This window comes from Mytilus californianus, unplaced genomic scaffold, assembly GCF_021869535.1.
Source record: "Mytilus californianus isolate M0D057914Y unplaced genomic scaffold, xbMytCali1.0.p SCAF_8, whole genome shotgun sequence".
Classification (NCBI taxonomy): domain Eukaryota; kingdom Metazoa; phylum Mollusca; class Bivalvia; order Mytilida; family Mytilidae; genus Mytilus; species Mytilus californianus.
Window position 1 is genome coordinate 60,654,305 of NW_026262734.1, and position 13,763 is coordinate 60,668,067.

The following is a 13,763-nucleotide window of genomic DNA, read 5'->3' on the forward strand; positions in this document are numbered from 1 at the left end:
CGACGCGTTTGGCGTAGAAAAAATAATCCCGGGATCTACATTGTATGATGAGTTTATTAATTGGCCGGAAGAAGTAATTGGTTCGCTAACTCATCATTGTGGTCCTTAAACCCTAAAAAATGTTAAATGTTATACATTTTGATGAAACATATGTGTAAATGTCTTATTGTCTCAGATAAAGAAGATATTCACCAATTGCGTCATTAGTGTTGACGTTTTTGACGTTATAAATGAATATGAATGTCTTTTTGTTTTTCTTTGTTGACATATTTGTTTGTTTTATAGTTATTAAGATTATAACACAATGTTTACTGCTATACCTCTATTTTTGACATTTTTACCTATTATGTTTTTTTTTGTTCACACATCGTTGTCAATATAATTGAATACAAGTGAGAGGTTTAGATAGCTATAAAACTAGGTTCAATACACCATTTTCTACATAAAAAAATGCCTGTACCAAGTCAGGAATATGACAGTTGTTATCCATTCGTTTGACGTGTTTGAGCTTTTGATTTTGCTTTTTGCTTAGGGACTTTCCGTTTAGAATTTTCCTCGGAGTTCGGTATTTGTGTTAGTTTACTTTTTAAAACCTTTACAATCTTTATACCATATTCTATACTTTTCAATGAGGGGTGGCGTCACATATGAAACCAGGACAAAAGGTGACATAAACTTCTAGAAAAATGGACTAAACAAATTTCTTTCCTTTTTCCGGCATTTATGTTTATAATATAGGAAGCAGATATACATTTATACTACTATACTTGCAAAAAGTAATACGTTTAGGAAACATACACGTTAGATTTACTCAAACAATTGAAGTTTTTTTTTCTGGCTCTACTTTTTTTGCTTATAGTTTTCCTAGAACTCTGTGTTCAAATACGGATAGATTTGTTCCTGTGTCAAATCATCTGAAAATTTTTACTTAAGCATGGTAAGAATTGGATTGATCGCATAGTCCCTTTATTTAACTCGTGTTACAAAATTCATTCGGAAATGAAGTACTTTTGAGATCAGATTTACCTGTGAAATAATGAAAAAAATCCATCTAGGTTTATCTGATTATTTTAAAAAATCAGAATGAAAACTAGGCATCTCACTTTTACGTGATCTGTAAGTGTTAATAGTATGAAAGATTTTGTATTTTCGCGGAGTTAAAATGTTGGTGTTTTCTTTTAAACATGTTCAAAAGGTTTAATGTGTATTGACTGCATACAAGGGCGGAATCCTAATTTTTGAAATGGGGTGTAATTTCAAAAAGTTGACTATATACCGCCGAGCGGAGGTAGGCGACTTTTTTGGGGGGACCAGTTTATGCTTGAAACACATATAAACTTTGAGTATCATGAAGGGTGTCTTGCAAGAGACAGCACCTCAAGAGGGGCACATGAGGTCGTCCAATTTTTACATGGTCCGTGTTTCACTTCTGTTTTTAGTTTTTATTGTTGAGTCTTTTGTTTTTCATTGCGTGTCTTTCAACGATTGATTTGTTTGATTCCACCCTTTCTCGACTAACGCTTCTGTTGTCTACCCTTTCCTTTATATAAGTTATTAAAGGACTGACATGAGTATTTTACTGCCTTTAGAGAATACTAAAAGACTTAAATTGAGACAAGTGCAAATATTAAACTGAAAAGTATTAACATTTATTATATCTGTTGTAGCACAATATTTTTCCCTTATCAATATAAACAATAAATTAGTTTACACATTCAGCAATATAAAATGTTTTTAAAAACATAGAATTGCTGAATCAAAGAGTCTAAGAACAAAAGAAAAACCGCACGTCGAAAATACTCCTTTTCATTGTGAGAAGGAACATTATTTCGCTGTGTATTGGTATCTTGATGCCTTCAATGTCTGCAACTTCAGCTATTGTCTTAGCTTTTTCAAAACCTAAGTCGCATTTGTTCTCATTGTCTGGTGTCGATTGGTCTACAATTTTAACTGTATTAATCATGTTGGATCCTTCTGCATACTCAATACGCTCACATATAAAAAAATTATGCATGCTATGAAGACCTACTACAACGGTAGAATCAGCAACTTCATGCAAAGTCCTTAAGTGTCAATGACAATTTTCTGGTTCCATGTGCGTCTCCCATTTGAAATAGTTTTATTTTCTTAACTGGACACAATGTCCTCGTATATTGTACTTAAGCTATCTATTGTTCATCTATCTCATTTCATAAAAAGACCATACATCTTTTTTTCATGATTTTGTTATGTGTATGCTTATTCGTATGTACATCGTCTACATCTATCTCGAGACTCCGTTTGTGGGAATATTAAAAAAATATCCCGAGCTGTTTTCATTTATTAAGTGTCTACCATCAATTGTATTTAAGAACATCGCAACCTTTGCATAGGACTTATTTATTGTTATGACTTGCACAATAACGATTAATTGTCCTCGGTGAAAGTCGGGTAAATTTAGCCTCACAACCCAAATTCTTCCAAGACATATTTCCGGCACGAGGCAAATCTGAATGTCCAATCAAGCATCTGCCAAAGACCGGACAATTAATTAAAGTACTGCGATTCTCTCATCTGCTTGAACAAGTTCAAGCAACTTAGAAGATATCAGTCAAGCCCACTCCGCCTAAATCATTCCTGACAAATGCCAGCACATATTCTATCTTTAGTTCGGAGGTTTAAAAAAAAGCTGTGTTTACTCATTTCGCGAGATAGAAACCGCATATATACCACGAATACATTCTACATTCCAAAATGTTCAAGAAGAACATACACATGATACACAAGAAATTTAAAAGTATAAATAAATATCGACCTATGTTTTTGGGGCTAAATATTCGTCGTAAATGGTTATTTTACATTTTTCTACATTTACACGTGATCATGTTAAAAAGGCGTTTTGATTGGATGCAGCCAGTTTCAACTGCGGACAATGAAAATCATTACCTTGTGAACCCACAATTCTGATTTAATCTGCTCAGGATGAATAGGAAGGATCGTAACAATTGGCTAGCAAAGGTAACCCTTACCCAAATCTTACTTACAATAAGCAGAAATGTCCCTTAAAATTAAAAAAAAAAAGATTTAAAATTTGTATCCGCCACTGACATGTATGGTTCCCTTAAATATCATATGTGTGAAACGTAAAATCAATTTTGTATTAATTTCGAAAATCCATTGCGTATATTTCCCACTTTATATTCTAGCAGTTTTGAAATTTGCTGTATAAATTTCAAGAAATATTTACACAAAAATAGTATCATAATTCACTATGCAGCATAACAAATCTGTCATTCATATTCCAAAAAAAATTAAATTAAAACAATTCAAATTTCGACACAATCATAAGGTTCAGCAAGGTAGTAAATCGACCGGGTTGAAAGGCGGGACTCCCCAAAGGTGACTTCGGAATTGAAATATGATCACTTGCGTCTTCTTTCGACCAACAGTAACATCCTTGCCATAGTGGAGCGTCCTTTTGGCTGTATTCAAAGTTTTTCACATCATATGACGATGCTGTCCACTCTTGTAAAAATTTATCAGTAGTACATTTTTTGACATGATCAAAAACTACATAATTTACATCCTGTGAAATCCACCCAAAGTTTAGGCAAATATTAGGTAACTAATCCAGAACACAACTAGCCCAATTTGCATTACCATTATTAACATATTTATAGAGAAGCATGTAAACATCGTAAACAACACTTTGTTTATTCAATATGAAACCAATATTTAAAAAAAATAATACGCCTTGAAATATACATACGGTGACCAATATTTGTTAACTTCTATGTCATTTGGTCTCTAGAGAGTTGTCTATTTGGCAATCGTACCACATCTTTTTATTTCTATATAGGCAAATGCCCAAGTTCACTAGATAGAAAGATAATAGGTACATTTTACTTACTTTTATACAAGAAGTCTACTAAAACGGTTATATTAACGGTTATAAACCCACCATTTTTAGCTCACCTTTCCGAAAAAAAATGTGAGCTTTTGCCATCGCTTGGCGTCCGTCGTCGTCCGTCCGGTGTAAACTATTTCAAACATCTTCTCCTCTGAAACTACTGAACGATTCCAACCAAACTTTAGCTGAATGATCCTTAGGGTTTCTAGAATAAAATTTGTGTTTTACTTTCTGTTTCGTCAAAAAAACATGGCCGCCATGGCTTAAAATAGAATATAGGGGTAAAATGCAGCTTTTGGCTTATATCTCAAAAACTAAGCATTTAGAGAAAAATCTGACACGATGTAAAAGTGTTCATTAGGTGAAGTTCTATCAGCCCTGAAATTTTAAGATGAATCTAACAACACATTGTTGGGTTGCTGCCACTAAATTGGTAATTTTCAGGAAATTTTGCATTTTTTTGGTTATTATCTTGAATATCATTATGGATAAAGATAAACTGTAAAGAGAAAAAAGGTCAGCAAAGTAAGATCTACAAATATAAGTTTAATGACCAAAATTGTCAATTGACCCCTTAAATAGTTATTGCCCTTTAAGGACAATTTTACACAATTAGTTTATCATGTTTTCTAACTTTAAAAAAGCTTCTCCTCTGAAACTACTAAACCAAATTTAACCAAACTTAAGCTGAATGATTCTTAGGTTATCTAGAATAAAGTTTGTGCTTTATTTTCTGTTTCCTCAGAAAACATGGTTGCCATGGCTAAAAATAGAATATAGGGTAAAATGCAGTTTTTGAGATATGTCATTATTAGATAGGTTATTGCCCCTGAATTGATGATTTTAAGGAAATCTTGCAGTTTTCAATTTCTTAATCGCTTTTAATATATCATCAGGAATTCAGAATCTCAACCAATTATGTTCGATGTATCAAGTGTCACATTAACTTAAGATTCATGCTTGAAAAAATACCAAAGAGATATAAAATGACTTATTATTTTTTTTGGCAAAACAAAGGCCACGGATCACACACTTTTCAAACATCAAGAATCAAGATGAAACATTAGCATGATTATGAATCACAAATTGATCAAAACGATTGACCAATAAAACATTAGCATGGATCACGATTGATCGATCATAACATTAGCATGGATCACGATTGATCGATTATAACATTAGCATGGATCAAGATTGATCAATCAAAATGATCTGTACAAAAAGAGCACTTTATCATTACTGTCTATTTATGAATACTGAACATTTACCTTTAAGAATACTGGCCTTGGGAACAGAATCTCAGTAACTGATGTTATAGTCCATTATATGAACATGATGCAAGATTGTTAGCGTTGTGTCGCTTTCCCGCCAATCTGAATAAGATGTTCTTTCAAAAAAGTAGTTGTATTCTAAGTGAATGAAAATTGATCCAACGATTATAAGTCACAATATTTTAACGATTTAGTCCAAAAGAAAAATTGTAGAAAGTTCAGTTTGAAAATGTTTTATTAAAGAATAACGATCAACCTTTTAACGGAATATTGCAAATAAGTCTCTTCTGGAGTCATCCTGTAATTTCTACACACTTGGTGAGCCATGACGAATCATCATACAACATTGATTACAACAAAAATATTGTTCTGACCACAAAGGTCTGAAAAAAAAAATGAAAACAGCAGTATTGTATCGACAAAATACAAACAATTAAAAAGGTGGAGGGGTGTGTTTTTCTCACATTACATAGATATATTTATACAAGCCTAGAACTTTACTCTGCCACAAATGTTCTGCTTAATTCTTCTGTTGCAACGCTTTATCCCTCCTCAGCGCTACTGCAGACGATAGACTGACGTCATGGCCAACGCGACCCTTTTCCGAGAAGCGAAGTTCGATTTTCTGAAAATTGCAGACCTATCTGTGTGAAGACTCCATCAAGAAGGATAACTTGAATGCAAACTGCGACCGCAACTTCACAAAATTAAATCAATCTATTCCATATATGGATAGATTGAATTATTCAATAGATTTAAAACTTTCTCACAAAGCTCCGGAGGATCAGCATCATGAATATTTTCAAAATATTAGGACATTTTTTTATTGTCGATTACACAATTCTACTTACTTTTAGGTTAAACGGGTTACCAGTATTTTCTACGATCCGTTTCGGATATATTACATAGTTTCATAGGAGGAGGGTCGTTTGCAGATATAAAGCTTTCATTTCCACTTCTGTACACTTCTATCCTGCAGTTTGTGTTGCAGAATATTCTTTTTTATGCTATTTTGGATAAAATTATTTATTTTCAGCGAGTTAAAAGAGAAAAATCTAAATCGAATAATTTTTCACTTTTCGTGCAATGACGTCAGAAATTTACGTTTTTTTTCGTTTTACTTGCTATTTTACCTTTTACAGACCTTGTGTTTTTCCTTTATCATACTGATTCCTTAACAAAAACTGGTATTGTATTAAAAATGAATTTGAGAAAGTTTTTTTTACGTAGAAATTACATGTTATAGAAAGACTTTTTTCTTTTGGGACATAGAACACTTGAAATTGATAATTTATACTCATGCATTTGTACCAGACCAAATTAACTGAAAGTATTTTTCAGTCTTCCCCATCATCAGAAGGAAAACAAAAAGTTTTTAAAAAATCCGCAAGATTACAAACGTTTTCTGGAGTCAGTCGTTTATTTCTTTATTTAAACGAAAAAGGTTTTTTTAGTATCATTAAAACATTTCGAAATTAATTTCATCATGAACATTGCCATTATAACTGTAATATTTGCAACTAGGCATATAGCATAATCAGTCAATGAAAACCATTATGTAACGTGTTTCAGTCCAAAATTGAATGTAAACCGCGCCCAATATTATTCTATCATGTACACCCATCGAGTATCCCTTCTTTTTCTAATTGATAATTAAATGCAACAAACGTTTCTGCTGTTCGAAATAAAAAAAAACAACATTTTGAATTTCAAGGAGATGATTATACCTAAATGGTCAACTTAAAAAGAAATCTTTTAAGTGAGGTATATTCTTTGTCTAATTTTCATTATTGATTTATGTTAATATGTCCATCATTATAAAATGATTCAATGATTCAAATTACCACAGTTAATATTTTGTAGATAAATAGAATAGGAATTGTACGCAATTGATAGTATTCTTTTTTAACCGCTTTGATACTATCTGTGACGACAGAAATTCAGCCAGTAAATGCAGCGAAAAATAAAGTTTATATCATAGAACTGTTTAAATAAAAATAAACTCAAATGTAATCTTAGGTGTACAGGGCATCGTTCACTGCGGATATTGCTGTTGAATGTTGAAACGATTCTATATTTTATACGATGGAACTGAGACTCACCAATAAAAGCTGTTTGTTTTTAATGAGATAACAGGTTTTCAATAGACTATTTTCACATTACCGACTTTTGACTCCGGATTATATAATTTGTCGACTGGTTACCTTGGACATCATGGTACCAAGTCAGGTAAGAGCAAGCTAAAGAAGTAAATCCAAGCTTTCAATCGGTACAATTTTGGGGGAAAATTACCTGCTTAACATTTTTTTTTCACTACAAAATCATTGGAAAACAGTAAACTTGCCCCTCAAATTACACCGATTATATGTTTGATTTTACTTATTTTGGTTGCTCTTACTTGACCGAGTACCATTATGTCCAAGGTAACCAGTCGACAAATTATATAATCCGGAGTCAAAAGTCGGTAATATGAAAATAGTCTATTATATCACTACGTTGCCATTACTCCTACCTAAAAATCCTTTAATCATTCGTTTGCATTCCACGTTACGTCCTTTAGATATGTTAGTCCAAGGGTGAACCCTTTTTATTAAAGTGCCAATTGAAATATCAAAAGGGCAAAAACGTCCGGATAAATGAAGATGAACAATGGAAAAATAACTCTCTATTCCTGAAAAAAATGGATCATTGGAACAAAAGATTAACGTCAAAGGTGTATTTTGATAATGAGAAAAGACTGTCCTGGTGTGAACGTAACCATTGTATATACTCATTGCTTCGGTCATTATTCCACTTTATAAAAGTATACCAAAGACTGTTGGATATTACTAAAAAAATCCAATTAAAAATATGGGCACATGATCTGAATATTCATGAAACTGAAGTACCTTGAAGCCACTAATTTGATTATCATTGGACGATGAAAGTCATAAATAGTCATTTATACTGTTTCCCTTTATAGTACAGAAAGTAAAGTTTCCAATCTGATCACATCCTAATCTTCCGATTGCTACAATGAGACCCACATCGTAACAAAATTCAAAAGGTTTACGGCCAAATGCGTTCACTGTCTTGTCCATAGATACTATATTCGGAATGTTTGGACATTCAACGTACTCTGCACTCTTAACATAATTATCTAAATCATAATGATGCATACAACCAACTTGATGTTTCAAAGTGATGTTTTATTTTTTTCAAATAAATCGCTGCATTTATGACTGCATATGTAACATTTAAAACGTAAAAAAAAAAAACTTCTTTGAATAAATAAAAATTTGAAAAGTAAACAGTTCAATTCAACTCGTACTTTTTTTTTTTATCAGAATGGTTTTCTACGAACCTATAGTTTTATAGTTTTGTAAATTAAAAATTAATCGTATATATAGTTCAATATATAGCGACAAAAAAAAAACAAAACAAAAGTTTGTGTAATCAACTTCTCCTACAGTTTTCTAGTCATTTTTTAAATACTTAAATGTTCAGTATAGCTTTATCCGTTATTTAAGAAACATTCTGCGCAACCTGGCCATTTGAATCCTTGAACTATATTCAATAAATATGTTGTTTATTGTCAATTTAGAATGTTTTTGTTATTGCCAAGGAATTAGAGCTTTATACATGTTAATTCAATCAATTGAATTATCGGTTTTTATCTATGGGATGAATACATTTACAAAAAATGTAAAAAAAAATATTTTATTTTTGGACTGCTAATTGAAACTAATGCATAACAACAACAATAGGTTATCTGAATAAAAAAGTAATATGGGATCTTCCTTAATGAGACTGCAACCTAACAGCATAAACAAAAGAATATAGAAGGCACTCCAGTGCTGGGTTTAACTAATTATCAATACACTAGTCTATTAAAACCACTTATCAGCTTATCGTCCGGTAAACTTTATTTTTTTTCAATGATATTTTTCTTAGTTCGGATTTAATATCAGATGTTAAGTCAAAAGTAAATCAATCACGATAAAACTTCTAATATTGTGATTTTTGACTCATTGTTGGCAATTCAATACCAGCTTAGTAGACAAAATTATGATTAATGTTATGTATAATGGTCATAAGTAGTTCAGAAGAAACAAAAAACTAAATTTGTAATCTAAAGCATATTATACAATATAAAAGTCTGATGTGGTATGATTGCTAATGAGACAACTATCCACTAGAGTTCAAAGGAAGAGTTTTTCTCAATGTTGAAGGTCTTACGATGACCTATAGTTGCGTCACCGTAAGACCTTCAACAATGAGAAAAACCGATACTGGTATGGACTTGAAAAAATGTGATACATTTCAAACGAAAACTAACGGCCTTATTTATAACAATACAATTTACGAACAATGTATTTGATAGAAAGGAACCAACAAAAAACACTGACTTACAGGCTCTTGACTTTGGCAATGCAAATACAAAATGTGGCTGCGATAAAAGTGTTTGTGAACACTCAATCCTCCCCTAACCTGGGACACAAATTAAAAACATAGATATAAGAAGATGTGGTATGAGTGCCAATGAGACAACTCTCCATCCAAGTCACAATTTGTAAAAGTAAACCATTATAGGTCAAAGTACGGCTTTCAACACGGAGCCAACTAAAGAATCAATACAAGGCAATGACATGCATTTCCCACATAAATAACGGCATTGGATAAACGGTACCAGGATTAAAATTTACTCTTTTGGTCTAAGGCTTACACGATGCTGTTTGTTATTTAAACCACGATTGATACAACTTGTACAAGTCAACCGATGCAATAATTTTTGATTGGCCATCTTATTTGATATCTTCTTTTTTCAGCAAAAACCGATATTTGAACTTCAAACTTATACTACATGACTAAAACTGTCTTAAAAAATATCTTCCAAGATACTCAATTTTCATCTTCAAATTGATGAAGGTTTTCCAATTCATATGCATTTGCTTTGGAAATTGATCATTTCATTAGATAATTTAATAATGTTTATTATATTTATTATAATTTATGATAATTTGAGTTCATATTTGTGTATCGTTACCATTGTCAACAAGTACTTTAACCGTTTTCAACTTAGTTCCTTCATCGAAAGCTGCAAAAGAAAAGGAAATTGTTATTTAAATGAAATTCTATTAGTTCAAGGACGGTTTTGTGACCTTCAAAATGATTTGAACTGAATTGATGAGTCAGATGTAGACGGAAATTGCTTCTTCTGGTATCTTTGATGAGTATTTGTTCTATTTTCAACATAAAATTGGAAATGGAGGGAATGTGGCCCTGGCCCCGTAACGAACTGTGTACTAGTTCAATGAAAATGGACGACACACCAAACTCAAAAACATATAAATGAACTAAAATTAAAAAACATACAAGACTAACTATAATTGTTTTAAAACTTTAATCTTAATCACCGGTTTGCTTTTGAAGAATGTATCGTAATGTGTTGTAAATTAAAGCATTGGTCGTACAAACATTTTAATATACAGCGACCCAAAATAAAACTACTAAAAACACTCACTTGTAAACCAATTTTGAACAGAAAAGGTCGTTTTGATCTGGACAGCTCTTAAAAGATTGAACAAACACATTAGTCAGCTTCAGTCTTCAAATTGGTTTTCAGATGTATCCACTGCGCTAAATTCAGATCTGTTCAGTCTATTCGCTTTAGTCAATACGATTGATTCCAATCGTTATCTTTTCCTCAAAGTGTTTGGCTTTAGGTGACGTTTTTTGACGTCATTTGTGCGACTGTTGGGCATAAAATCTACGTTAGTATGTTGAGTTAAGGGATGAATATTCTAACTTCCTTATGACTACTTCGATAACTGTTTTAAATGATAGAATTAATATATTTCTTAAGGCAGGGTTTGATTATGTACATAAATGGGTGTTTGAAAAATGTCAAGCAGTCACAATTACTTTATCAGTTCAAAGATGCAGGGATCCAGTTAGCCCATACAACGTTTAAATGACGTGAGAAATCAGAGTATAGTAAAAGAGTATTTCTGGTAATGGAAATGATACGGTTCAAACGTATTAGGATATGCTCAGTATATGTTAAGACTATTCAGTAGCTGTAACTTGTCTGCACGGAACAACTAGATACTGAATTGTCTGAAAGGGAACCGAACAGGTCTAAATTGACTGCAAGCAAAACATCCGAACAGTTGGGAATATGAAATAATAAAATATCTGAATAATGACTTAAACTTTTAACAAGTTTTAACATTTAGTTTCAGATTTTTCAGAGGATGTTTTGATCAGTATAACCGTTTTAGACTAAAATTCATTTGCTAGGGTTGCATTTCAATGAATATGTTACTTTATTATCAATTAAGTGTATGCTTATTATTTAAGAGATTTCGAATTTTAAAGATGTTTACTTTAACAATTAAATTCTTGGTTTTTATCCCCGAGATGAATTACACAAATAAAAAAGGGGTTATTTATGTATTCAACTCATTGAAACTAATGCATACCAAGATTTATCTTTTATAAGAGACTGCAACCAAACAACACAAACAACATAATTTGGAGGGCACTCCAGTGTTGGTTGTAACTTATCATATATAATTATAAAAACCGCTAACCAGCTTATCGTTCGGTGGAGAAAACAACTTCTATTTCAATGACATTTTTTTTTACTGTTGCTTAAATATCAATGTTAAGTCAAAAGTAAATCAAACACGATAAAACTTATCTGTGATCTTTGAATCATTATTATAAGTTCACGATCAGCTAAGAAGACATAAATCTAAAATTGTTTTTTGGTGTTATTTGGTTGCAGTGTCAATGGCGTTAACTCATTTAGCGGTTTGAGTAAAAAATCCGGTTACTGTATTTATTTTGAAATAAGTGTTTTTTTTTTAAATATATAAATGAAGCGTTCCTAAAATATATGTATATATATGTATATAAACAAGTCTAAATTGAAAACAACGTTCAATCCTATGATTGCGTTGGATAAAAACCGCAATTTTTATACGTGTGCATGTCAAACAAATTTCTTTGTAGAGGGGTCTAAATACAGCACAAACAACATTTTCCAAAAGACCAAAAAGTCTTTAACAATGTATTATATATGAACCAGGTTTCATCCATTTTACGACTTTGACCATTTCGGTTAAATAATACAGGGAATGTTGGCGATGTTCTTTTCCCGATGAAGGTAAATCCCGAAAACCACTTCGAACGCATTACATTTATAAAGTGTTATTTTTATTTGAAAACTTATCCACCTGATTCAACGTGGTAAGACAATACGTCCACGTTATTTCCCTTACCGTAGATGAACTATACATGTGACCGAACATTTCTGAGTTCGTAAGAGCAAAAATAGATTAAACACAGAATTCACATGCCTTAAATTTAAAATTGTCTTTAAACTATATTGCTATGAGAGTCGCCTTTATATTTGTTTCAGACTGGTGTCGAATGCTTCTGTGATTCAATATTACGCAAAAACCTAACAGGACTTCGTCGCCCAGAATCTGATTGTGATGCAGCATGCCCTGCTGACACAAAATTGTCTTGTGGCGGAACTTATAGGTTATCTCTCTATCAATTAAGTAAGTGAAGTTACGTCGTTGAACCCAGTCCTGTCCTTTTGGTTTATGTGTTTTCTTATTTTATACTCTTTTCTGTTACTGTTGAATCATTTTTGTTTAGCCTGCGACATTTATGTCGCGAAAGCATGACAGAGCGATCCTAGATTCCGAAGTCTGCATCGGCGTCGTTAACATTAAGGTTCAGTCTGCGGTTAAAGTGTTTTTAAAGATCAATAACTTTGTGAAACCTTCATGGAATTCATGCTTCATGTATATGACCAAAATACAGTATCCAGAGCAAAATTTTGAAAATATTTATTTTCATTTTCCTGTATTCAACTGATAAATAGACTTAGTTTTTTTTAACTGTTAACAAGTAGATACAGTCTTGGGTAAAAGTTTGTTACACATCAATTACTTTGTCAAACCTTTATAGCATTTTATGAAATTTTGCAAAAAGCTTTTTTATGATTAAGAGTAATGTCTGAAGCAAACTTTTGAAAACATATTTTCATTTTCAGTATTTTTCTGATAGACGTAGTTTTTTTTACAGATAGTCTACGATTAAATCTTTTTGACATGATAAATTTGTAAACCTTCATTGATTGAAACTTGGACAGAGGCTTATGTTCAAGACCGAAAAATAGCATCAAAAGAAAACGTTTTTTTTAAAGTTCTGTTTTTACTGATAAATGGACTTTTTAAGTCAACATACACTTTTATACTGACAGCATCAATCGCAGGCGAGACACAGGGTTCCGGGGAACCCCTTAAAATATATTTAAAGAAAGCCCTTAAAAATTTCGTTAATTGTATTAATAAATAAATAGGTTAATATTACCTTGAAACTTATTTTATGAAAGGCCACCTTGTTATGTCACTATGACGTCATATACATCGAAATTTACGTTAACGACCGAATTTATACATTCAAAGCCCAGTTTTTGGTCAAAATATATATGAGCAAAAATATTCTATACACATTAAAATCTTTGTTAAATACAATTTTAAGGAAGCTAATTTTGTCGAAGCTGATGCTCATATCTAAATATTAATGGCAAGATTTCAAAA

General features: G+C 31.8%; 1 protein-coding gene across 1 annotated transcript in view; it reads left to right on the forward strand.

Annotated features, from left to right (window-relative positions):
- Nucleotides 1-11,079: 11,079 nt before the first annotated feature.
- LOC127712819 (uncharacterized protein DDB_G0271670-like) overlaps nt 11,080-13,763 on the forward strand; it is a 31,996-nt gene continuing 29,312 nt past the window's right edge. Inside the window, exon 1 of the mRNA XM_052219427.1 lies at nt 11,080-11,092. Within this exon, the coding sequence (XP_052075387.1) occupies nt 11,080-11,092 (13 nt within the window). The remainder of the gene's footprint in view (nt 11,093-13,763) is intronic.